At 40.4% G+C, this 27,790-nt stretch overlaps 1 protein-coding gene across 2 annotated transcripts in view; it reads left to right on the plus strand.

The window, feature by feature from the left end:
* PITPNB (phosphatidylinositol transfer protein beta) overlaps nucleotides 1–27,790 on the plus strand; it is a 64,440-nt gene that overhangs the window by 25,681 nt on the left and 10,969 nt on the right. For both annotated transcript variants that reach the window (XM_080821908.1, XM_080821907.1), the window contains exon 8: nucleotides 16,851–16,928. In XM_080821908.1, coding sequence (XP_080678034.1) covers nucleotides 16,851–16,928 — 78 coding nt within the window. The remainder of the gene's footprint in view (nucleotides 1–16,850; nucleotides 16,929–27,790) is intronic.

The following is a 27,790-nucleotide window of genomic DNA, read 5'->3' on the forward strand; positions in this document are numbered from 1 at the left end:
CAAGGGTACCCTGGGCAATTTGAAGTCTGGGGATGAGGAACAGAGCATTGAGCTGCCTGAGGGAGTGTGGGGTGGGGATGGGTTGTGGGGCCAGTGCCCATTCTGGCAAGGAGGTAGGGAAGGAGGGGGGCAGGGACCTTGGGTCTGCCCTTTTCTTCTCCTCCTCTTCTTCCCATACTTTGGGAAGTTTGGGACATTCACCCTGACACTCTCCCTTTTGGTTCTACCCCTTCTATTTTTGGCCTTGAGTATAATGGTTTTTTTTTTTTTAATTTTTTTTTAAGATTGTATTTATTTATTTGACAGAGATCACAAGCAGGCAGAGAGGCAGGCAGAGAGAGACAGGGGAAGCAGGCTCCCTGCTCAGCAGGGAGCCTGATGCAGGGCTCAATCCCAGGACCCTGAGACCATGACCTGAGCTGAAGGTAGAGGCTTTAACCCACTGAGCCACCCAGACGTCCCGAGTATAATGTTTATCCTAGGAATTAGCTTCTAATGCGAACACTTGGACCACCTGGCCATCCTTACTGCTTACTAGATCCAGTTTGGTTTTCTGTTGCATTTATTTGTTCATTTGATTCTGCCCTTTTTTTATTTTTTAGTTTTTATTTATTTGAAAGACTCAGAGAGCGAGCTCAGGAGCAGGGGCAGGGGCAGACTGAGAGGGAGAGAAAGAATCTCAAGCAGACTTCTCTCTGAGCTCAGAGCCCAAATGTGGGGCTTGGTTTCATGACCCTGAGAGCATGACCTGAGCTGAAATCAAGAGTCAGACACTTAACTGACCAAGCCACCCAGGCAACCCTTGATTCTGCACTTTTATGTTCCTTGAAAATTTTGGTCTGGGGTGTTGGGAAAGGGAAGTTAAGCACGTATTTACAGTTCTCAAATGACAGTGTTTTCATAGCAGTTAACAGGCATTGAGTGCCTGCTCAGTCTGTGCTCCTGGGGTATTCCTGTAGTAGCTGTTCAAGATTGGAATAGAACCTTTGAGAGGCTTGCAGTCTGGGTGAGACAAGCCCACCACAGTGAAACAGTGAACAAATGGCAGAGGCTTATGCATGGTCCAAAGTGCTGCAGGATTTCGGGGGAAAGAGTAAATGATCTGTGAGGACAAAAATCTGGACAGACTGAATCGAAGAGTCGTACCAGGAGGGAGAGTAGGATTTGATGGATGGAACAGTCCACCCCCATCCTCATTACACTTTTCTCTCTTACCCTCATTACTCAGACATACTATAAATTTGTTTACTTATTTTTCTCTTCTCCCTGAGTAGAGATTGAAACTCAGAGGGAAGAATCTTTGTATTTTTAACTTGTCTCCCCAGCTTCTAGAAGAGTGCCTGAGCTATACATAGTAGGTTCTCAGTGAATGAATGCAGTGTAGGCAAGCAGGGGTGCGGCTGTGTTATCTGACACTGAAAGGAAAGTTGGAATAGTTTTTAGAGTTAATGGGGACCTGAGCTACTCAGGCCACATTGCTTTTGAACAGTGCTTTGCATAATCCTAAGAATTTCTTGGAGCCCACCAGTTTCTCAGGCTGTCAGGATGGAGTGACTAGAACTGGGGCTGAGGAGTTCCCTCTGTCCCCCTATCCCAGCACAGTTCTGTCTGTCTGACATTAGTCTTCACTATGCAATTTACTTTGAACACACAGTTCTGCAGCTACAGAAAGTTTGATTTCAGGGCTAACCACCCTGTTTTACAAGTGAAGAAACTGAAGCCCAGATAAACTAGTTTCTCTCAAGGTGGTTTAACCAGTGCCAGAAGTAGAAATTCTAACTCTTCAATCCAGTGTTCTTTCTCCTCACTCTTGGTTCCTTTGGAGCTAAGGCCCTGCTTTGTTGCTCTTCAAGCTGCTGTCTTCCTTTCCTCGCTGTTTGTTCTGGCATGCCTTCTGGGACTTTCTCTCTATCCGAGGCCCGTGTGTCCTGTAAGACAGATTTCATTTTCTCCAGGGAGATTTCGCCCATGTTAGAATCATCTACCGCTCTTCTCTTACTCATTTCATTGATGTATTTTGTTCTCCATGGTCAGAAACCCATCCCCTTTTCAGAGTGAGTACTTCATCAGTATTTGTAGAGTGAACCTGATGAGCTTGAGGATCATGATGAAACTAACTTTTTTGAATCAAGAATTTGTATAAAATCAATTTGATGTCAGTTTGTAACACCTGGGTTGGCAAGGGGTGTGGAAACAGACACTCATATACATTGTCTGTGGTGGTATAAATCAGCATAACCTGTTCTGCAGAATTAGAAATGTACATGCTTTTTGACCCAGCAGAATCCCGTTTCTAAGAATTGATCTACTCAGGGGTGCCTGGGTGGCTCAGTCAGTTAAGCGTCTGCCTTCGGCTCAGGGCATGATCCCGGGGTCCTGGGATTGAGCCCCGCATCAGGCTCCCTGTTCAGTGGGAAGCCAGCTTTCCCCTTTCACAGTCCCCTTGCTGTGTTCCCTCTCTCTGTCTCTCTCTCTCTCTGTCAAATAAATAAATAAAATCTTAAAAAAAAAAGAATTGATCTGTTCGTTAAGTGACTTGTATAAAATAAGACTGGAAATGTTCTGGAGTCTAAATGTCTCCCTCCAAAAGAATTAAGGGAGTGAGCTCTACTTGTACTGTTTGGGAATCCTTCACAAGGTAGTGTGGCTGGAGAAAGATAAAAAAGAGTATTATAGGATACTTCCATTTGTAATATTGTAAAAGGGGTAAAATATATCTATGCATTTATTTGATTGCTCATGTATAGATGGTGGAGAACAATGTGCAAGATGGTAGGAAGCGTGATTCCTTCATGAACGGTGGTGAGAGAGCTAGATGTCTGGGGAACAGGGTAGAAGAGTTGAGGTCTTTCAGAAATGTGTGCAATGAATTGGGAATGGCCTCTTCTCGCTTAGTGTATCGGTTTCCTGTTGCTGCCTGACAAATCACAAATTTAATGGCCATGTAACACAACTTAATCAAAGGAGTGACAGCCCTTCTACATTATATAGTCTCTTGGTGAGAAGCAAGTCACAGGTTCCACCTGTGCTCCAGGAGGAAGCTTATACAGGAGTATGATTCATTGTCGGAGTCATCTTAGGGGATGTCTGCCATGCCATTGGTCAGTTTTTAGGAACTAAAACTTGTTTTCCAGGGATTAAAGGTACACTAGAATTGACAGCTTGGTTATTCTGACAGGACCAACAAGGTGGATTTTTGGTAGGAAGACCTTGTGAAGGTGTGGTGATCTCTCAAAGTTCAGACTGTGGTACCTTAACCCCCAGAGGTTTTGGTCTGTCTTTCTCAATCAGTCTGTCTGAATCCGTTGATTTTCATTTGGTTGTTAATAAACTCTGGTTTTTCCTGAATGAGCTAATTTTTCCAAAAATTCTTAAATGGTTGAATTTCTGTCCTGCCTATTACTTTAAAAGAAGTAAAAGCAGTTAATTAGTAATTTTGAGAGGATAAATAGCCAAATCTCCTTCTCAATCAGGAGAAATATGAAATAGTAAGAGTTCATTAAACCCAAGAATTTGGAAGTGAAGCTTGCATCTTTTACCTCCACCTGGTGGGGGTTTTCTGTCACTGCAGGTGGATTTAATTCAAATACATTCCTAAACTTTTTAATTCAGAGTGACTGTTGATTACTTTTAGGATTTACTTTCTTTGCTGGGTTGCTGGTTTCAGACAGATTGTATGTCACTCTCGTTGTAGACTTGCTGTTTTTTTTTTATCATGCTTATGAACTGTACTTAACCATGCATAGAACGGATGTGATTGAACCTACAGAGTAACTAAATATTTCAGTGGATGCTTTGACATATTTATGTAATCGAAGGGTGACATTGTCACAATAACTCTAGGACTCGAGGATTTGTAGTAAAAGTTTGTCATTGTGCCCACAGTAATTTGCTTCAGAAATCATACGTATGTTTAAATGTGTGGGTTATTCATTTTTTTGTTGTTGGTTTACTTTGGAAAGTCTGTATAGAACTGTTACTATAGCCACCATTCTCTGTAATTTTCTAGAAGATGAGTGATTGCCTAGTGAAACAAGCTGAGGAGTCTAAGATTTCTGCCTAAATGTCCCCACTCATTTTCCTTTGGCCACTATACAAAACAGTTTCCTATTTTAGGGGAAAGCAGCATTGTAGTCAAGGGTTAGGGTGTTAATATCCCTTAAGAAGGAAGCCTACTTCTACTTGGTATGCTGTTCTAGAAGAACACATCCCTTAAACCCCCACACCCTCCTGGCCCCTCTTGCATTTCAAATCTAACCCAGGAAATGCTCCTGAAAGGCCTTCCTTTTTTCCTGCTACCCTTACCAAAGGGTAAATTGGGTACCCTTTGGGGGCCCAGACTATACTGTACCTTATCATCTCTGTGTTTCCAGGATCTAGCAAGATGCTTAATACGAGACATCAAGTGAACTTTTCAATAAAGATTTGGTGAATCAAAAAGAATTTGCGGATTTTTCCTTTGTTGTGTTTTAAAAAAGGTGGAGTGGGGAAAAGACCATTTGGAGGAATTGAGGTTTTTATCATTCAGATATTAAATGGACAAAATGCTACTCTAGTTCCTTCTTTACTAATCCTGAGTGATGAAGCACATGTGATTTGCCTTTAATTCTAAAAATTCATTTCTAAATGAGTAAGTATCTTTCTGTCATATTAAACAGTGTTTTCATTAGACCAAACTGTAATGAGTCAAGGTTTTATCTAGCATACAAAAGATACCAGAATATAATTTTTTTTAATTTCTAAAGTTGTCGATACAGAACCGCAGTAAAAAAGTTGAGAATTCTTTAAATGTCCTGATGAAATGCGCATGTATATCTTCAACTCATTTCCAAAACTTACACAAATGAGTCAGTTGACATCTGCTTCTGCTTTTTTTTTTTTTTTAAGGTATAAATGTGAATCTGACTCCTTTTAATCATCTCCAGCACTTTGTCTAAGTAGCCTTTCATGATTTGTATACAAAAGTCACTTCCCAGGAGAGGAAGACTCTTTAAAGTGTAAGCTGAAGTGTACACACGATTAACATGAGAGAGACTTTCGTTTTTGGAAGTAATTTGAAAGAAAATGAGCATGGTTTGAAAAAAAGAAATTGGAACCACATTTTTAAGTTATGTGTAACCAGAAAGGTTACCTCTATAGTATATATTTCCTCTGCAGTGTATGCTGTGTGATTTCATCATTTCCAAGAATTTATTTTCATAGAAATAATGTTTAATTGATGCTTTTAAGGCTCATAAATCCGAAAGTGATATAGTTTCATATCCAGCTGTTTTTTAAACATCAGTAAGAAGGAAATACTAATGATATGAAACTGTGGTGATATTTCACTGAAGATGATATTCCTGCCAGTTGTTTCTGGGTACAGAAAGAATGTGCAGGGTGTGCTGTGACTGATAGGGTCCTTCTTAGGGACTTCCTCGAAGAGCTTGAAGGGTCTCTTTGACTGTGAGTGACCCAGTAAGCTTATGTTTTTAAGATAAAGCTCAGATTTCATTCCTGCCTCTTCCTTCTTTTGTTCTTTGTTACCCTCTTGTTGTTTCTCAGTCATATTTAGCCCAAGTCTCCATCCTTTCTCTCAGTCCCTCTCCTTTGCAGATCCCCCACCCCAGGGAGAGATGGGACGGGTGTGTCCTGCAGTGTGGTCCCGAGTGCTACAGCCACCCTGCAGCCCTGATGCCTGCTCTGCAGAGCCAGACTTCCTGAGCTGTGGTCCTTGGGTCATCACACTGCTGAACTGTGGACCACCCTCTGTGCCACCTCTTGGCAGTACAACCCTTCTCCCAAGCAGTTTTTCAGCATGAGCTTCTGGACCACTGTGTGGCTCCACTCCCTAGTCGCAGTTCTTTCCTTGATACCTCACAGGACACAGGCACTCCCAGCTGAGGGGGTGGGCTGCTGATAAAGTTTGCCTTTCCTTCCGGTACCTGGAATTGCCTCCCTCAGTCCAGCCCACTTGGCCTCACTCCTCTTGTGTATTTTCTTTTGGAGAACACCCCCCACGGTGGCTAGAAGGCAGGTCTGTACATGTGGGTATCCCAGTTGTGGCTGAATCTGCCCACAGGTCCAGTTCTCTGAACATTGTTTGGAAGTGAAGAGGTTCTTTTTAGGGTTCCTGAGGCCCTCTGTGGAGCATTGTGACTAACTCCCAAGCTTGCCTCTCAAAGCCTTAAAACTAGGACTCTGGCCAAAATGCTTGAGGCCCTTTTCTTTCCAGCTGCCCAGGGACAGCTTGTTGGAAATGCAGATTTTTAGCTCCCTCCCTGGTCAGCCTCTGGGTGGCCTCTGGGCTCCATCCAGTTCTCTGGGCCATTTATACACATGCTCACTTGGGACATGCCTCCAGTACACTCTACCTGGTGAAGATTGTACAGTGTGCACTCTTTGAAGATTTTAAAAACAGAAGGAATCTCACTTGGAGGCCAGGATCCAAAATATTCACCCAGCCTTTATTTTTACTGTTAAGGGAGTTTGAGCCCAGGGGAGGTGCTATAACTTCTCTAAACCACGTAAGTGCTAGAAAGGGAAGTTGGGGACTCTCTCCATCTCCCCTGGTTCCTGGAAAAAGCAGTTTCATCAGTGGCCTTGGTCACCTCCTCCCATAACCACTATAGACTCTGGGATAGTTTGAAATTTGCAGATGTGCAATAGAATAGTAAAAGGATTAGAGCCCCTAAGATGTTTTTTGGTTTGGGTGCTTAACAGAGAACACTGCTCATGTGTTTTCTCATATGTTCACTTGGCAAATATCTATTGGAACTTGCTGTTTGATCTGTGTGTGTATGGTAAATATTTTTCCAGATAGAAGAATAATTGTATCCGTCTAAGGGAGTGCAAGATTCTTAATCAGGGAACACTTTAAAGTGTTTCTAAGTGACTTGTAGTTGGTTGCTTGTTTAGCGTGGTGATGCTAAGTTCCCCTGTACCTTGGGGTTTTTTCTTTTTTTTTTTTTTTCCTTTTCCCTCACAACTGATACAAACCAGTGCTGGGCTCCAGGCTGCAGCCAGAGTGAGAGTTCAAGGGCTGACTAGAACCTGGAAGCTTGGAGTTTTTGTACTTTATACTAAAAGAAGACCGTGGCCCATTTTCATCGTACATCGAAAGATAATAATGGAATTGTCGGGCTCTTCTAAACTGCTCACTTAAGCCATTTGTAGGAATCCCTTGGTAATCTTTTTAAATTTTCAAAGAGATTTTATTTATTTATTTATTTATTTGCGAGAGCATGAGATGGAGGAGGGTCAGAGGGGGAAGCAGACTCCATCCTGAGCAGGGAGCCTGATGCGGGACCCGGTCCTGGGACTCTAGTATCATGACCTTAGCTGGAGGCAGTTGCTCAACCAACTGAGCCACCCAGGCGCTCCCTTGGTAATCTGTTTAAGGATTGTCATGTTTTGAGTTTGTTCTTAAAATTTGTGCTTTTTCTTTGTTCTTTCTGGAATTACCCATTTGTTCATTGTTTATGAACGATTTGTTGGTATGTTTTGGTAGGCGAAACAATGCCCCATTTTAGTTGAGAGCAGAAATAATGCTGAGCAACACCTCATTTTCTGAAATCCCATTTGCCTTTGTAAATGAATATATAAAGGCCTGCTTTTCCTTGCATTTAGCCATTTTTACTTTGAACATACCATTCACTTGTTTGACTGTTGAACAGTATGACACTTTTTAATTGTTTTAAACTGTGAGGGTATATTGTTTTTAGTTATTGTTCTTTTTAAAAGAGACTTCTTGAATGTCAGCCTTGGAATGCTGATGAAACTTGGTTTAATTTATTTAGGCATTTAAGTTTGGTCACACCTTCAGCAATGCTTGTTTCTGGTGCTCTAGGAAGGATTCAGGCATATCTTTTCCTTTGATCAGACATTCCGTGAGACAGTGCCCAGATGTTACACATTTGAGTATATTTTTGGCAACATATGCTTTACTGTATTGCCGTTAGAAAAAACGTCATAATTTTAAAGAAATGCAAGAATCATATAATGTGCTTTCTAAATCTTTTTAAGATTAATTTTTTTAAAATTAAAAACATGAAATCTGGCTGGAAAAAGCTAAATATTAGATCAGACTTTGTGAAATTGTTAGTATTTGTCAGCTTTTGAGCACATAAATGACATTTTTGGGGGTCAACCTAGTAGACCTTCCAAATTAATCTTTGATGGATGATAAGGCTAGCGGTCAACACCAGTTCATTATCTCTCACAGCTTTCAAAAAGCTTCGCAGTTGTAGATGTTGCTTTCGTTCCAGCTCTTGCCGCTTACTTCCTAAGAAGGCCTTTCTGCTTCTCAGAGCTGTGCAGTGGCTACCCAATTCTTTAGCCCTGAAGAGAGCTTTTGTTCATTAGAAGTCCATGGCTGGGATCCAGCAAGTCCGAGGAGAGCCTGTGTTTGCCAGTGCTGCTTCCGTTGTTCTCTTTGGCATGAGAAGACACTTGATCTAGTAAAGTACCTCTTCCTTTTGCCATAAATGAACCTAGACACTCAATTTCTATCTTAAAATTTGTAACATATCTCTAATATATGTGCGAGAGCTCCAAAAGCTCTTTGTTAAAGTGCGTGCATAATGAAGAGGTGAGACGTCTGACCCAGCTCCTAATTGTAATAGTAGCCCCCTTGAATGCAGAGCAAAGCAAAGCAAAACAAAACATGGGTTTTCAGATAGCAGTGATTTTGCATTTGCTTACAAAATTTCCCCTGGTCAGATGCTCATCTCGTCTTGCCTTTTCTGTGCCGTGAAGCATACTGCTGTTGAAATCCTTTTTGTAATAAGTTATAGGGGTTCCCCCCTCCTTAAAGGACATATGAATAAACATAAGCGTAGTTTCTATTAAAAAGAAATGTAAAAATGTTTCTCACTTTCTTCTGTTGCCTTACACGGTCAACTTTTGGAACTCTTGGAAGATTTATATCCCATCGTGTATTTAGAGAATGTGCTTTAGTGTATTTGAAGGCATAGTTGGATGGCAGTGCCCTCTTGTGGGAGAATAACATATTGCTTATTGCATGCTTGGTTAAATTTCAGAGATTTTTAAATTTCTCTTAAAAATCTGCATGTACGAAGAATGCCTGGATGGCTCAGTTGGTTAAGCATCTGACTCTTGGTTTTGGTTCAGGTCATGATCTCGGGGTAGGGGGAATCAAGCCCTGCGTCGGACTCTGCTCAGCGCTTGGAGTTGGCTTGAGATTGTCTCTCTCCCTGTGCCCCTAACCTCCGTGAGATGACCTTATTTCATGCTTGGTTAAATCTTAAGAGTGCTTATGTGTCTTCTTTCTCTCAAATAAATAAAGCTTAAAAAATCTGCATGAACCAGTATATTTTGCGCAAAATATTTTTTAAACTAGAACCTATTAACTTAATGTTTATTTTTGATCTCTTCCATATTTTAAAAATAAAAATAGGGAGGGTGGTGGAGGTGGTGAGGTGTGAAGTAGAATTGCTCCAGTTTCTGGGTGGGGGAAAAATGCATTTTTGAGCAGCTGAAAGAAATTAGCGTAAGTGGCTCCAAATCGAGTTTTTATTTTTTTTTATTTTTATTTTTTTCAAATCGAGTTTTTAAAGTGTATTCCTTACAAAAGCCCCTTACCCCCCGCTTTTTTTTTTAAATCAGTGTTACTCTTTCTTAGGGAAAGTTCTCCAGGCAGAGAGGGAGCCAAGATCCCTTCAGGTACTTGAGTCTTCTCAAATGATAAAATGTAAATCACATCATATTTGCAGTTAAAGTATGGTGTTTAGCCTGGGTACTGACAGAACAGCATCTGAGTCTTGGTTCTTCTGCTCCACAAGGGCAAAGGATTTCATTTCTCCACCCCCAGAAGTGGTGGTATTACCTTTGTTCCAAGATTGTGAGGGTTAACTGAGAGAATGTGTGTGCCTGGCACATAAGTAAGTTCAAATATAGTAGCAAGAATGATGCTATTTATTGGGTTTTGCTCTTGCTGTTAAAAAAAAAGTATAATTTTTTTCTGTAATTATTTCCTATTTAGTATTTGTTAAATTAGTGCTGATGGGTTAACTGGGGTCATGGGTCTTAGGAGCAGCTGTGTCTGAAGGTCAGCTCATAAACCAACATGAACATTTTGCTGGAAAGGGCTCACCTGAATATTCATTACAACTTTCCCCCTTGTTTTAGTTTAAGGAATTAGATATGGTAGGTTTATATTGTTTATTTATATTTACCCATTGTCATTTAAGGAAGTAAATACGTTTTGTGTTAAGACTTTCTTAAACATACTACATTTCAGGCATTTGAAATTTAATCTTAAAATATGTAACGTTTAACAAGCACCTTTAACCAAACTGACTTGTTAATGTGTTAAAACTTACTGGTGTCGAGTTTAAAATATCTTCATTTTAAAATGCTTTAATAAATATAAAAACATAATAATGAATATGTTGTAGTAACAAACATACTGTCTGTTTGTGTATGGAATGCAAGCTTACCCAAACCAGTAGTAGCCCACCTACTCTGAAGGCAGGGCTAAGAAGTAGCACCCCCTGCCTTGGGCTATCCTTTCCCACCTGCCCACATCTCAGAGCACAACTGTTTGGTTTCCCTGTTGGGTTGTAGATGGATTTGTCACATCAGGCTTTAAAAAAAAAAATTTTTTTTCATTTCGAGCCCCAGCATGGGGCTCGAACCCATGACCCATAGATTAAGAGTCATATGCTCTAGGATCTGAGCCAGCCAGGTGCCCTGTCATATTAGGCTTTTGGTTGTAACTTACTTTCAGGGCTGGAATTCTGATTTCTTTCTGTTTATTGTAACCTTCCAGAGGCTTTGGGGATCTGCCTTCATAAGCATGACAGTGTCGACTGTCTCTGACTAAGATACTGATAAGATGAGAAAGAATGGAAGAGGTGCTTAGCCTGACTGTGCCCCAGCTTGGCTGTGCCCTTCCCTGACTGTGCTCCAGCCTGGCTGTGCCCCAGCCTGACTGTACTCTAACCTCCGCTGTCTGTAGCCAGACTGTGTTCTGGGCTGTGGCCACCTTTTAACATAGAGCTCTGTTGACAGCCTCTGCCTGCTTCCTAAGCTCAATGCCATCCTCACCCCCACCCCAGATCTCTATGCAGGGTCTCTATGAGATTAAAATGATCACAAAACAAGTGTTCTCTTCGGCCCTGTAGGTTTGACTGCATTTCTTTTCTCAGTGCAGTTGTTTAAAAATTCTCCTTTTAGGATTCATTGGTGGGAAGCCGGTAAGGATTAATGAGAGGGCTGAATTAGAGAATATTTTTAATGCAGTTTTGTTCCTCTGAGGTACATTCAGTAACAGAAACTAGGCCAACAAGTTATTGACAATTAGTGGTCCTTTGGGAATCTGTTTTAATGAATAGATAAGAATGATTTGTAATTAGCATAATAATTATATGCAAATGAATGCTTCTGAATTGCTCTAAAACACTTCTGAACTATTTAAACAGCCCTCCTGAGATCTTGTTACTCTATTAATTTGTGTAGCAAATCTTTTTTTCATAGATCACGCAAAGATAAACTTCAGTCCAGCCCCTGTCCGAATTATTATGAATTCCAAGGTGGTAGGACCTGAATTAATGAGATTTACTTATACTATATTAATGGTGCTCTGTGGGAACCTGAAAGGGTGAGGAGTCCTTGGGGAGATGTAATTAAAAATAGGAAAGAAAGCTGCTTATTGCAAATAACTGTTGAAATGAGTTTCTTAAACAAGTTCGTAAATGTTATTTGTCTTTACACCTCTGTTACTTGCTTTTGCAAAATTTAATGCAAACATTTTTTTTTTTAATGGGCTTCCCCTCTGGAGTCTGGCTTGAATTTTGTCAGGTCCAATTAGTTATGCACTAGGGTCAGCGGTGATAGGATCCAGGAACTCCTTGTGTTCCACGTGCCACAGTGTGTACTGAAAAAGGAAGGGCATTGCTAATAGATGAGGTTTGTTACTTATCTTCGTATTTAATTTGGTCTTTTCCCACTCATCCTGGTCTTTACTTTTAGGATGTGATTAGAGGAAATAAGCTTTGCCAGGTTGAGCAGCAATACCCATGCATTCTAAACTTCGTGATTATCTTTGAGCTATTTGAATAGACACCTAATTAATCATCTTGTGCTAAAGGAAAGCATTTTACAGCAGGCTGCAGGATCCTGATATCTTTCTCAAGTTTTTATTTTTACCCTGTAGAATTGTTTTTTTGTGGGGGTGAGAGGCAGGGGAAATGCCCTTTTATAAGCAGGTGTGGAGGAGTTGCTAATGCTTGTGGTTTGGGCCCTGTTTTCCTCAGCTTACATTTAGCCTCACCTGTGGTAACCCATGCATGGTTCTTTAAGCAGTTTCTGGTATCTGGAGCTCATCTCGATTTTTCCACAAGCTGTCAAGAAACTCCTACCAGTCCCCCACCTCCTACTCACTTCCCCATTCATAATCATGAGTTAAATCTGGGCTCAAGGACATTTAGGTTGGCTCAGCACAGATATTGTACTTGCATTTTGGGGAACAGCCACTATGCTAAAAGATTCATAAAACTAATATTCTTTGTCTTCAAAATGAATCTCGTTTCTGTTGAGAGTTTCTGTTGAGAGCTGTAGTGAGTAACAGATGTACACCCAAGAGGTAGCACAACTTTTGTATTCCAGTGACAGAAAACGGCTATTTATAAGAATTTAATGAATGTATTCTGTGGCTTCAGCATGGAGACTCAGCCATTTATTTACCATATTATATTTTATTCTCCAAAGGGTGTTTTGACTTTCACTTTCTTCCTTTTTTTTACTTAAATAAGAGTTTTCAATTAAATAGAGTTGTATTAAAACTAATCCGAATCTACCTTATGCTGATACCATTGTGTTTCCCTGTTGTTCGGGCACTAGTATTGGTGGAGCGAGCAGTGTCTAGGGACATTACACCTAACTTGATAATGATGGTTTTACTAAGCCCTTATCCTGGCCAGGCCTCTGGGCAATACAGATAATTAAAATTTGATCATAAAAAATTTTAAACACAATGCACCTTAGCAATAAGATTTTTCTACTTTTAAACGTGATTTTAAAACTCATTTTAAAAAAATACATTTCCTTGGCCTAGTGAATTTGCTTTCTTTTTTTCCCAAGGATTACAGAAAGTGCATAGCAAATTCAGCCTTCAGAATACCCAGGAGCTGAAGACTCAAGTAGGCTACAGCTGTCTTCACCCACAGTATTCTAAAAGAACTAATGAGATGAGAAGTCTGCAGCTGGTGGCAAGCACAATAAACCATGAGCCAAGGGCTTCTCTTCATCAGAGCCTCCCCTTTCCCCATGGGATCCCAAAGGAGACAGAATACTAACAAAGCCAGCAGGCTGTCTCATTCCACACTATTGCTCATTTGCAGCTATAATTGGTAGCTGAGGTTGCATTCTGTATGCTGAAACTGTCATACATGAAGGAATATATTTGTTCATTGTGATACGGATATAAGTCGGCCAGTTCTCAAATGCAGAAAGACCAGACTAGATACCCAACAATAAAATTGTAGCAAAGACGAAAATTAAAAAAATTAAATGTTTGTTATAAAGGTACAAAACTGAGGTTGTTAAAGCAATACCTGCTTCCTGCTTTTTAATACCTTGCTACTTAATTCAACTGATTAAACATTTACGTATTCAAACCAATATTTTTTTAAAAAGGCACAAAAATTCCTAGGTTTTGACAAGATGCATTATCCTCATCTGTCAGGGTTAAGGTGCTATTGTTAATAATTGGGTTCTGTTACATTTTCAGTATAATACCTTTAATATTTGCTGCTTTTTAGTCAAGAGAAAAAAGCCAGGAAGACTTACCTTTGGAGATCTATGTATGTGTGTATAGTATTTTATATGCACACACACTCCTGCCTTACAGGCAGATCTACTTTGATACCCCTGCTGCTGCTTGGTGTTGCTGGAATGTGCTTTGCTTATCTGGCTCTTCTGCCACCTCCTGTGTGGTGTACTAGAGTGAGCCGGGACAGAGGCTAAGAAGCCCTCGGGTAAGAGAGCCATACCACTTCCTTGCTGGGACTGTGGCCTCCTCATCTGCAGAAAGAGGCATCTGGGATGGTCTCCAAGGTTGGGTTTTCCTTTATAATTCTGTGAGTTCTTAGTTCAGAAAAGTATCGCTGTGAATAACTGGTACCGGTGATGGGGGCTGGGAAGTGGACTACAGCACTGTGTTGGGCACAGAGTGGAGAAGTTTTGGAAGCATTATTCCATGTTCTTCAGTTAATTAATCTGTCAGATAGGCATTGAGAATCCCTGAGGTTGTCACCCTGGTGTGGAGCTGGGGTTGGGAAGGGCCTGAAGGAGTGTTGTCAGTGAAGTCTGCCTGATGCACCTGTTCGTTTTCACCCTCACTGGGGCCATAATTGTGTGGTAGTTCTGCAGGCTCCATTTTATCAGTTCTAAGGTTCCCCTGCCTTCTTTTCCTCACATTTTAATACTTTTGAAATTAGGGTTTGTCTTCCAGTTGTGGCATATTTTATTGGCTGAGTGTGTTCCTTCTTAATGGCACATAGAAAATGGTGGAGCATCCTCTCACTGCCAGCCTCTCAGATTTGAGAAATGTGATATTTACTGTTCAGCGTGTGCCAGGCTCCATAATAATCTCAGATTTTGCATTAAAAAGAACATCTTGAATGGCATACCCACAGTGAGGTCACACCTGAGACCGTTTAAAAAAAAAGGTATCTTCCCTTTAAATGGGATGAAATACAAAACACTCCTCAGGCCTCTGGGCATTATAGAGATAATTATAACTTAATCATAAAATTTTTTAACATACACTTTAGCAGTTAAGGTTTTTCTACCTTTAAACATGATGTTAAAACTCATTTTAAAAATACATTTCTTTGGCTTGTTTCGGTTGATTTCGATTCTGAGTATAATTCACTCCATTCTCTGTTGGCAGTTAATCTGTGCTCTCTGGGGTTTCTGTTATCTTTTCTTTGTTTGCCTCTCTTTCTTTCCCTCAGCCCAACTGTGACTTTCTAGGAGGTAGCCCTGAGTAAGTGTTGGTTCTCCTTACATCCTCAGACTCCTCGTACTACCTCATAGTATCTTGCTTGCTGCCTTCCATGTGTGGTGGCTATGGAAATAAATAGACCTTGATGGAGGGAGATGGTGTCAAAAGCGATTATTTGATAGAATGTTAAATATTTTCAATTTTGGAGAAAAGTGAGCTTGTGTCTAGGTTTCAGTTCTAGGTGTCAGAGCTAGAGGAAAGGTTTTCTGGCACCACGTGATTATTTACGTTAGTCTGCAGGATGGCGGAGTCTGCACTGTGAACCCAGGTCTTGAGACCACCTGTCCAGTTGGTTCTTTTCTCAGCAGTGAAGTTGTTAATTTTGAGGGCGCGGCTCTAATTGGAATTTAAGAATTTGTGTTAGTTGACAGTAATTGAACTTTCTGTTGATGTGCCCAGACACATGAGTAACTCCAATTCTCCAGCTCCTTGCAGACGGCTTGTCCTGGGTCACTGTTCGTGGATAATGCAGAATGACCTAATGCCTGTGGCTGCACCACACTGCGTCTTGTAAAGCACTAAGACCCAGTGTAGCCAGCTAAGTGTGCTTGTTTAATAATTATGGTACGCTGTTGGGGGCCTTTCTGAAGTTTGTTTTCTACTCGAACTTCACATTTTTCCTTCTTCACACTATTTACCTATAACTTTGTCAATAATTATTTCCATGTCATGTGCATTTCCTGAGTAAGTGTTGAATCTTGAGCGGCTGCTTCTCAACATGTTTTCTTTGATTTGTGAAAGTTTCTCATATACCTTAGAGTCTGTTCAGTGCTTGCTGTTTTCTCTAGAACAATAACTTTACGTATTTGACTTGCCTGGGCATTTCCCCCAAAATATGTGGTCCTTCCATGAATGCCATGAAGGACCCCCTGGCTGAGAAATTCTACTCAAGAAGGCAGGGGCTCTCCTTTTGTAGGATTTTCAACTCACCAACTGACCTCTGCTCGCTGGTACCATTAAACCTCATTTATTTTTCTGAATCTGGACTTTCGCTCTCCAAAGGGAGTTTTTTCCTATCGCTGGATTGTGTGTGTATATGTGTGCAATGACAAAAGAACTTTTGTAAAGCAGACAGGCTTAAAAAGATTTACTTCTTTCATTTCCTCCATACTATATGGAAGAGGATGTTAGGGAAATAGAATTGACACACGCTGTAGAACTTTGCTTAAAACCTAAGTCTTAGGGCCGTTCCCCTGTGACATGATATAACTGAGGTAGTCCCATCACAGAGTCATAAGCCTTTCTCTCACCTTCTGTGACAACAAGGAGCTGCCATGAGAGCAGTCCCTCTTCCATGAGCAGGCCAAGGGATTTGCACTTTATGGGTCTCTGGGCAAGGGTTTGGAGAGGCTGGCTTTGTCGTGAGGCATCAGGCACAGACCCAGCCATGGAAGAGATGGGGGTGTTTCAGGATCAGGAATTCAGTCTGCGTTCCCAGCCACAGTAGTCACTCTTGGTCATCACCTCTGGGTATTGTCAAGACTGGGATGGGTACCTTTTATTTCTCGAATATGACTATATACGTATCAGAATGTTGAAACTGTTAAATGTGGGAAGATTTGTTCATGGAGATAGCTGTACAGTAACCAGTGGTTTGCTCATCAAGACATTTTTGACTAAATATTACGTAGTTGTCTGGCCTTAACGTGAAAGTGTAAAGCAAGAGAACCAAACCATAACTTAATGTTGTAACGAACCATTTTGCTACGTTTACACAAAAGCACAGCAGGTGTAATCAGTTTCTGTCCCATGTTTTAGTAGTGGCAAAGAGCTGTTCTGGCAAGGTTAAAGAATTTTCTCTGTGTTTCTTCTCTGCCTCTGACTTTGTTTTGCTTTGCAGGACTACAAAGCTGATGAAGACCCAGCATTATTCCAGTCAGTCAAGACCAAGAGAGGCCCTTTGGGACCCAACTGGAAGGTACTGGCTGCTGACCTTTCTGACAGGCAGAGTCTTGGCAACAGACCACTTGACAGGTCCCGAGTCTGGAAGAGCTGGTGATGTTTAAGTGAAAAATAGAAATGGCACAAAAATAGTTTTATTTGTGATAAGGACTTACAGCCAGTTGCAGTTGGCCAGCAAGTCTGTGCTGTATTAACAAACAGAACACAGCCAGACTGTCACTTTCAGCATAATGCTATTCTGATAACTCTTAAAAGAGACAAGTGATTTAGTCTTTGGGGATTGTAATGTTCTCTTTTGAGACTTGAAGCAGTACAAAAATCCATGTTAAATGAAGGTTTATAGTTTAAATTTAGTCTTAGTAAAAACTGAACAAGTTGCCTTCACCTGAGCTCATGTTCCTGGCCTTTTAATAGTTACATTCTGGAAACCAGGACACCAGAGAACAATTTTGGTGGCAAGTAGTCGTTTTCTAATAAAGAACACATCCTTACTTTATTCATGGGAGTAGGAAAAGCAATGTCAAGATAATCATTTAAATTGCTATAGAAATATAATGCATTTTAAAGATATCCACTAAACTAAATGACAGACCCTTAAAGACAGCTTAATGTGGTGATGGCAAGTTATTACAGTTAATTTGACAGGAGCAGAGGAACATTAAAACTTAAACATGCCCAAAGCAGATTTCCACCAACGTGTTTTAACTTGGTAACTAGTCTCTTCATGCTAATGCCAGTCACTGGTCATCGATAAAATATGTCTGGGTGCTAGTTGTTGTTTGCTGAAAGAGGATTACTATAATGGCCCCACAAATAACCCATTCAGTGGTTCTCCGTGGGTGTTGGACTGTTTTGTAGACTGTCTTGCACATCAGCTAAAATGAAGAGTGGGTCTGACTTTTGTTCTATAAGAAATGATTCATAATTACCTTAATTTTGCATTTGTTCTCTGGGTAGAGTTTAGTTCAAGATTCTCCCAATTGAATGGTCATGGCCAGAGACTTTTAACTTTAAGTCCCAGGAAGTGATCTATGTTACTTACAAATTAAGGAATAGATTTGGTATGTATGATCTAAATTTCAGTGACTGGATTTAAAGAATTTCCCACCCTTTTGCAGATTTCTAATTGTGGACTTTAGAACTCACACTGAGTCAGAGGAGAAGTCTTTCCCCTTTGAGATTTAACCTGGTCTTCCAAAAGAGCGGGTCGTGTTGGAGCAATAGATGGGTGGCCACCTCAAAGGCAGCCCTATCTTCTAGAAGGCTGTCTTGCTCCATTAAGTCCTAATGCTAGCTAACAATGCTTTTACAGGGACTAGAGAGAGAGAGCAAAGTTGAGACTAATTTCCAACCTTTTAGAACTTGGAATATGATTTTTATTCCTTTTTTATTTATGATTTTTACCCTTTTAACCAACATTGCTTTGTCTTTTATCATCAGTGATTAATTAAAATTCTAGAATAGGTTTAGTTTTTAGAAATGTGAAATTTACATTTTTTCACGTTACAGTATAGCATTCTTCCCCATTTTGTGTGTTTGTGTGTGTGTGTGTGTGTGTGTGTGTGTGTATGCACATGAGACAGTTGCTTATTATTTCTCTGAGAGGATGCTGGTTGAGCGATCCCTTTCTACCCATTTATCTCTAGGTCATTAACTTCAGCCAAATGATGGTGTATGTAGCTACTCTTAAAAGTGGAGTTACTGCTTAACTGAATTACATTGAATTTTCACAGTCCCAGAAATAATCAGTAATCTGTCATTGTCTGCCCGCACCTCACCCCCTGCTCCCCTCTGGAGTTTCTGTTTCTGAGATTTCATTTATCCGTGGTCAAATGCATTCTGGAATTAGTTGTTCCTTCTGAGGTCAGAAGGTCAGTGGTAGTCTGACACTGCATCACAGTGCCTGCGTTGTTCACCTCACTTCGTCTCACCATGTAGGCATTCTGTCATCTCACACCATCACGAGATGGGTGAGCTCAGTACAAGAAGATACTTTGAGAGAGAGAAAGACCACATCGTGTAACTTTTATTACAGTATTTTGTTGTAATTGTTCTGTTTTGTGATTAGTTGTTGATGTCTCACTGTGCCTTATTTATAAATCAAACATGATCATAGGTATGTACATGTAGGAAAAAACATAGTATATATAGGGGTCAGAACTACCCGTGGTTTCAAGCCTCCACTGGGGGATTTTGCAGCATACCCCCCATGGATAAGGGGGACCTGCTAAATTACACCATCTGCTTACTTCTCTCAAGAAGAATAAAGAGTAGAAAGGATGACGGTAACTGGTAATTCAGCATGTAGAAAACTGTGGACTGACTTGATCTTGATCTTGACCTTCTCAGCGGCTCCTGTCTCCAGTAGGCCCAGTTTGTCAGTAACTATACTTCTTACGGCACTGAGGGCAGCACTGGGTGATAGTTGCAGATTTCTGTGCTTCTGAAATAGGAGAGAAGGCAAGAAATACATGGTAATTAGGGCAAAAAGGATGAAGAAATCCCATTCTGGACCCACTTACCCCAGTGTGTATGTGTCGGAATGTTCCTGTGTCGGAGCTGCTTAGTAGCTCTGCAGCTGCTTGAGAGGCCTTCCAAGTGCCATCCCACCCTCACTCTCCCTTCCTGTGGCCCCTTGGGAGAAACTCCCCTTATAGGAACATACTCATAAGTCTCTTCAGCACTAACTGCAAACTGTGTGATCTCTTTGAAACTTTTCCTTACTTATCCCACACTGGGGTGTTCTTCTGACCTATTGCAGTATTTACTGCTTGTCTGTACCAGACTGGAGAGTGGAAAAGAAACTTCTCCTTTGGTGCCAGGCACTATGCAAGGTCGTGTTTAATCTTCACGACCTTCCTGTGGGGTAAGTACAACTGCTTCATTATATAGATGAGAAACTTGGTCAGAGAAACACAGTTAATAGCTGTAGGAGAAACAGCAGGATGGCTCCCGTATCCATAGCAGTTGATTCAGGGCTTGGCACAGAGATGTGTAATGCGCAGAGACATAGCAGTTTCTGACTCAGAAGCCCATGACTCCTCAATCACCAGTGCATCTTTTATGCCCTGTTGCCTCAAGGCACTTGTATGGGTCTCTGTATTCATGGTATTTGCCAGGTATCAGTTGTATGTTTCCAATGGTCAGGGAGTCTGTGGGTGAAATCCTTTCCCTTATCCCATATGTTACAAGTTGTGAGTTCAATAACTCAATCCTAGCTCTGGGTCTGGGTTTCCACATCTCTGAAATGGGAGGGATGTTATAACTGCCTCAAGGTTGTTGCAGGACTGAATGAAGTAAGGAATGTCACATTCCCAGCAGAGAGGAAGCTTTGGTCTTTGGGAATGAAAAGCCTCATCATATCTTGGGGTTGATTACATCTATGCATAAGCTACCCTATTTATGACGCAGTTATTCCTTGTCTCTGTCCAGTCTCTAGGGCTTCCCTCATTCTAGTATCTGGGAGTTGTCAAACTCTTCTTGACTCACCTGTCCTTACCCTTTATGGTTATGTGTATTTAATGAGTGCTTGGCTTGGGTCAGCCATAAAGCAGAGGCTGCATAAAGTCTAGGGAGTCTTTGCTAGCAGGGGATCATGGGGATGCCAGGGAATAGATTTTCATATTTTCCAATTGGGCAGTAGATGTTCATATTTTCCAATTTCCAGGGTTTTTTTTCCCCCCTGTGGTATGATACATACCTTTTATTTTTTGAAAACTTCAGATCCAGAGATGTCAGCCTTAGTTATATATTCATTTTCCCTCTGAAAAGATAATTTTTTAAAAATCTGAGTACATGAATTCTGTTTTGTTAAGTAGTGTTCAACCTGATAAAGATTTTTATTTCAAGGTAGATTTGTGCATTTCTTATGGATTTAAATGTTTATTTTGTTATAGCACTGCATGCACATGCATGTGTGTGTGTACATGCTTTGGCTTCTTTTTGGTTTTGAGGGCTTTGTGTGTATTAAATCATGGGTATGACTGCCTATTCTAATGGCTTATCAAAAACAACGTACATGTGGATTCCTTTAGTTTTCCAGTTTACCTCCTCCGAACTGAAGAGTTGTCATTTTAGCAAATTGAAATACCATCTTTGAAGATTATAGTGTCATTTTAATTCTATGGCAAGGCCTCATTTCTTTCCTCATTTAATCCAGACTCCTCATGAAGACTTAAGCTTCTGTGTCTACATATATAAGATAGTTAATAATTAGGCCTCTGTAGGAGGCTTTGCCAAAGTATCTGGCCCTTAGAGTACTTGACATGTCTCAAAAGAGTTATCTTGAGTCTGAACATTGAGGTACAGGGGATCAGGTCAAATGAAGGTATTGATCTAGAAATTGAGACTTTTATGTTATCTTTATATGTGTATTACGTGCTCTCTCTAACCATAAAGACATGTCATGTTAATGTTCTAATTCCACTCTGGAGCAGAAGCTCTGGCAGTTGGAGCTTTCACAGCATTATGTCATGCTGTTTGCCTGCTCAGTCCTGCTTCAGACTCATTTTAGAATTACCAGAGAGGCTGTTCTGGATCCTTCAAGCTAGTTGGAGGGTAGCCATCTTTGTGGGTTATAGGGACGCTAATTTGTTCGCTGCCCTGCTACGAAGACTCCTTTCTCCTCCCGCCTCACATCTGTGGAAAGAAGTGGGAACCTTGCTTGTCAGTGGCCTGAAGTAAAGATACCTCTAGGTCCTGTTGGCCAGGGATGGGAAGAATGGAAGTGGGGTGAGGGAGAAGTTACAGTTCAGTTGTGGAAATCTCATTGAGATAGAGGTTGGCGAGAACATAGCCCAGAGAGTCCTCAGGAGGCTGATGAGCACTGATAGCCCCCCAAGGAAAGAGACTGAGGGTGCTCTCCTGAGGTCTTCATCTAGACATCACTGTGAGTTCCAGGAAGGATGTGAAGACATTTAAAATGTGTTACCTCCCTAGAGTCTCACTTTCAAAAACCTATAGTGGGTGACATAAAGATGCTTAATAATTAGTTTCTGGTTAGACCACATGTGGATTATGTATAATAAAGCAGACCTTAAAACATGGCTGTTTTGTTTGTTGAGCATCTGGTTTGGAAAATAGGTATTTTTGTTTTGTTTTGTTTTTTTAAGATTTTATTTATTTGACAGAGACACAGGGAGAGAGGAACACAAATGGGGGGGTGGGAGAGGGAGAAGCTGGCTTCCCGCTAAGCAGGAAGCCTATGCGAGGCTTGATCCCAGGACCTCGGGATCACAACCTGAGCCAAAGGCAGGTGCTTAACAACTGAGCCAACCAGGCACCCTGGAAACTAGGTTTTTAATACATCATAAAATATAAGTAACACTTGGTATGTATGAATTATCTAACACCTACAGAGGACACCAAAAAAGCTCTTCCAGGTCTTCAAGAAGCTGAGTGCCCCAGGAGTGATACATGATTAGTTCTCACCTTATCTTGGACAGTGAATGCCTTTGTTCTCAGGCAGCACCAAAGGATTCAGGCTTGGACAGATGGAGTGTCTTACTTGAGTTCGAGAGGTGACTTGACAGGATGTGCCCCTTGCAGAGTTCTTACTGATGCTGTCAGGGACGATGTATTCTTCATGGGTATTATCTGAAGGGTGAACCTGTGGTTTCACTTGTAAATAGTGTCACTCCTAGAGTAATTGGCCACAAGCATGAAGGACATGTCAGAGTTCTGATTAGTAAAATGGGTGTGAGTGAGCTACAAAAATACGAAGTTTGGAGACATGGAAAATGTGACTGATTGTCCTGCCCCAGGAAGGAAGCTTTCCTTTTTATTTTCATTTTGCCTATTTTCATGAAACTAGTTTAACCTGTGATTAGTTTCATCTTTTGAACTTTGATTTCACATTTGCTTACTCCATTTAACATTTCCCATTTGCCCAGTCAGATAGGAATCTTCCATTTCAGAACCCTACTGAAGTCCTTTGTTGGTGACCTTTCTCATGGTACTTTTTGTGTCTCATGACGGGGTCCTGGTTTATGTGCTCACCCTGTCTTTCTTCCCCACCTCCTTTGTCCCCTTGTATACACTGAGTTTTCAGCCATAGGCTCTGTGTCTTCTGACCTACTTAATATGGGGCACTGCCTAGCACAGAGGTTTGCTCCTGGGAGAGGCTTAGTAAGTATATGCTGAATTCAAGTTAACTGCCTTAAACCAAATAAAACACAATCGAATGTTGGACTTGCTGTATACTTACAAAGAATATAATGCCCACTGTAGGTATGTCCCAGTGGCTACCAAAATCTAAACAAAACTGAGGGAATGGTATGGCTGAGTGAGGAATTGGGTTTTGCTTGAAATTTTGTTACACATACTTCACATATATTCTGTAATCTTCTGTTGATATTTACTGATGCATGCACTGGCAACAGCCCCAGCAGTGCGTTTATTTTTAACTTTCTAAGTGAAATCTGGGTTGGAAACTTAACATTATGAAATCAACAGTTGAAATTGAGCATTCAGATTGTCTAAAATTGAAAAATTAAAATATGAAGGCAGTGCAAGCCTACCAGAAATGCCTGTGTCCTTCCAAAGTATTAACTCTGATTAACTGTAGCACATACCAATTCCACCTTCATCCCAACGCATTTTAGGTTGGAAAAAGTGTGTGGAGTTGCCATGTAGCATGGAACTGTAAGAGGACCACATTTTCAGAAAATGAGTTCCCAGAATGCCTTTGGGTTTGTTTTTTTTTTCCTAATTGTCTTTTACATTTATTTATATTTGTTTGTCACAGATACAAGAAACTAGTTCTTGTGAATAACGTGGCCTGATTGCTCACCGTTCCAGTCACACACGCTGCGTTTTGTTTAGTTCTGTTGCGTGGCTCCAGTATACATTCCTCTCCCTCAGGACCAGTCCACATACCTCAGAGTAACCTAATACGCGTCGTTAAATTAAAAACACAATCTGAGTTTGGGGGTTTCATTTATGGTTAGAAACATGAAATGTAAGGAATTCAGTGAATACACAAACTAAATACAATTTTGGAAACGTTTTCGCAGCTAGCTTGTGCTTGCTGTTTTACAGATGAAATTTAAATTATGTCGAGATGAGTCATAATTTGGGGTTCTTCAGTTAGCTCAGGATTTTCATTTAAAACTTGTGACTGTTCTTGCCTTTTGGTGACCAACCAGTCTATACATTTTATTTTCAATTGCTGTTTTAAATTTTCATGCTTTAATCTATATACAACTCATATTTATCAGTGAAATAATTGTATTTACTTCTAGATTTAGGAAAGAGTGAATCCTGTCTTGCTTTAAGTTAGGAACTGTTAAGTTTGGGTTATGTTGGAATGTTATGAATGATCTGAATTTGGATTTTAGCTTTATTTGCCTTGGGGGTTTTTTTTTGTTTTGTTTTTTGTTTTTTTTTAACCTGATGGAAGAGGAAAGAGTTAGAAAACGGTTGTATTGTTTAAGGCTAGAGAGGAAGCTCTGCTAGGCCCCAGTGAGCCTCCTCAGAGCTGAGCAGACAGACTGGAACTCGTTTGGGTTCTCTGGATCCTAGAACATTCCTCTGAATGTGGAGGCCCAAATATTTGCCCTGTTGAGATTGTTCACATTTTTTAAAATTACACATTTTTTCACAAGAATATTCCTAATAACTTTGAAGAGTATATTTTATTCTGCGTGTGTACCTCATTTTTACTTTAGAAGATTAGGAAAAATGTAGTATGGACTGGGCTAAAGTTAGATATTTAAATCTTAGTTTAGCTTTTAGCTTGATTTTGTGTAGCTTTTATTTATTAAACATCAAAACGAAAAGAAGCAGGAAAACATTTAGATTGTTTATAGTCAAAGAAGAATGAAGATTTGAAATAGTACCCAAGGCAATTTAGGGCAAAATAATTCTTTGTCCTAAAATGATCAGCTTAGGGCAAAAACTTCTGTAGTGTATTTTTGAAACATAATTTTTTTCTTATTACAAAATGATATATGTTAAGTTTTGAAAATAAAGTAAAAATCAATTAGTGTTTCACCATTTAAGTATTGCTATTTATTATATTTCCTGATTTATGTAGTTTTGTTAATAAGTGTTTATGCCATGCACAGATACCTGTTTCTGTTCACATTATGCCTTTTTTAAAAAATGAACATTCTTTAAAAAGATGGTTTTTAGTGGCTGGCTGTACAGTAACCCATCGTTAAGTCCAGGTTTTTGCGATTATAAATAAATCTGTAGTGTTTTTCCTTACCTGATGAACTGGGATACATTTCTGAAAGTGGAATTGCCGAGTTAAAAAATATGTGGTATACATAGGAAATGAACAGCTTTAAGGCTCTGAAATGATGTGGGGTCAGATCTTACCCCAAGAAGATGGTGCCAAAAGTATCATTTCCGCTTTTACTTAACCACATCTAGGCAATTTCTCTATTTTTGGTTTCACCATTATGTATGGATACTTTTTTTAAAAAATTTATTTAAGTGATCCCTACACCCAATGTGAGGTTCGAACTCAGGACCCCAAGACCAAGAGTCACGTGCTCTTCCAACAGAGCCCACCAGGCGCCCCTAAGTGTGGAGACTTTTTTTTTTTTAATTTAACCATTAGTCTTAAGGCCATACATAGCTCAAATTAAGAGGAGAATTGCATGAGTCATTTTTTTTTTTTTTTTAAAGATTTTATTTATTTATTTGACAGACAGATCACAAGTGGGCAGAGAGGCAGGCAGAGAGAGAAGGGAGGAAGCAGGAAGCAGGCTCCCTGCTGAGCAGAGAGCCCGATGCGGGGCTCGATCCCAGGACGCTGGGATCATGACCTGAGCCGAAGGCAGCGGCTTTAACCCACTGAGCCACCCAGGCGCCCCTGCATGAGTCATTTTAACAGCTGAGTGAGATCTTGACTGTCATATATATATATTAATAATGAAAAAAACACAACTTCTGTGTTCTCAGCTCTTTCTTCTGGTTATTTGAGATTATGTTTCTGTGACTCATGCTGTAAGGTGTTGATACTACAGAGAATTAGGCGAAGGAATAAAGGCAGCAGGCTCTTCATTTGCTTGTATGTTCTTTAATTGGTACATATTCCTCCAATTTTTCTTCTCTTTAATAACTACTTACAACTTTCATGGAAAACAAAAAGCCAGTGAGACTGGAATACACATTTTATATCTAGGGAAGATAGTTCAGAGAACAGGTTCCTTTTGTCCCATCACTTAAACTAAACTTTATAGATGAGTGTTAGTTTGTAAATTACCAGTATTACCTTAATTGGTTTGAACAGACTGCCAGAGTCACTAGAAAGAATGTGAGAAACAGACTTAGGTAATTGTTGAAGTCCTGTGTGTCCTGCTCTTGGATCGCAAGTGTGGTATGGACATATTTGTATTAAATTTAGTTTACTCTTTAATTAGAACCATGCTTCATCCCACTGCTTTTATAAAATGGTAGGAGAATTCTGAGGAGTTGGTGTTCTGCTGAAAACACCCAAGGTTTTTGGTTAGCACAAGGTGTGCAATGATTTGGAGTTTCGGAACGAAGCCATCAGCCGCCCGTAATTAATAGGACCTTGGAATGTTCCATCTGGAAGTTATCTTAGGGCTAATGAGTGGTGCATCAGAGGTTCTCAGCTGTAGAGGGAATTTAGCCCACGTGCATGGGCAGGAGGATTTGCACTAAGCCCATTATAGAATAAAGTGCAAAATTAAAGAAAATTTTAAGACAGGCCATCAGATGTCAAGGACATATGCTTACTGCCTATAGCACTGGGCCACCCCCGACCCTGGACGAACTAAGTTCACTCACCTTTGCTTTTAATATCCTATCAGTGGAGGATGAAAAGTTGAACCTTTCCTTTTACTGACTGAGAAATAAGGCCCAGAGAGGTTAAGGATCCTACCTGCCTTGCATAGGAAGTTACCTTGCATAATGGGAACTGCAACTCATGTCCCCCTAGTCCTAGCTACTATTTAACAGGTACTTAAGTACTATATTCTTCATATCCAAAATTGTGTTTCATATGAAGGTTTTCAGTGACACTCTTTGGATTAGAGAGTACCTCAACATTGGCTCATGGCTTATTGAAAAAATGACCTGTGAAAGACCAGTCTTGTGATAATTTCAGTGAGGCTGGGCATTCAGAAGCTAGTTGTGTGGAAGGCTGGCTGGCTACTTCCACACACAGAAGCCCCCCTGAAGTGCATGGGACCAGCAGGCCAGGGAGGGTGAGGGGGAATTGCAAGTATGTTTCAGGCCAGGGCCGCAGCAACAGCAGCAGAAAGGTATCTCTTCTGGTAGAGCTCATTAGCACCAAGGATAGTGGTTTTATTGTTATTTATGCACATGGAATGACTCTCCTCTCAACTGGCCACTTTTGTGACCTCTTACAACACCTAGCATGGATAGGGTTGTAAATGACACCCTCTTAATACTTGCTGAATTAAACTTGTTCATAAAGTGTATGGGATTGTATATGTGTGGGTGTATATATACACATCTGTGCTGAATTTTAACATTAGTACTCTTTTATGGCAGGGGAAATAGAGCTCAGCTAACCAAATTCTTCTGTTGACATAGAACTCACCTGTACAAGGACAGTTTGCTGTGTATATCATGTTTTCATTTAAATGCTAATGGTGCTACCTCACTGATTGAACCCGATTTAACCCATGTACCAGCTCATTAATAGGATGAAATGTTTTGACAGAAGAGATTCTCTGAGAAAAGTTGATCAGTCATGCAGGACTCTATAGAACGTGGAGTCATAATAATAATTCCAGGAGAGAATTTTTTCATCTATCCGGTCTTTAGAATTCACTTGGAACTGGGACATTACTGAGGATTTGGGGGGAATTGTGGTCTGGTGCTATGATTGCTTAAATGAAGAATAATTTTGAGGTTTAGACTATGACCTAGAAATTC

The sequence above is a fragment of the Martes martes genome (genome assembly GCF_963455335.1).
Source record: "Martes martes genome assembly, chromosome: 13".
Lineage (NCBI taxonomy): Eukaryota > Metazoa > Chordata > Mammalia > Carnivora > Mustelidae > Martes > Martes martes.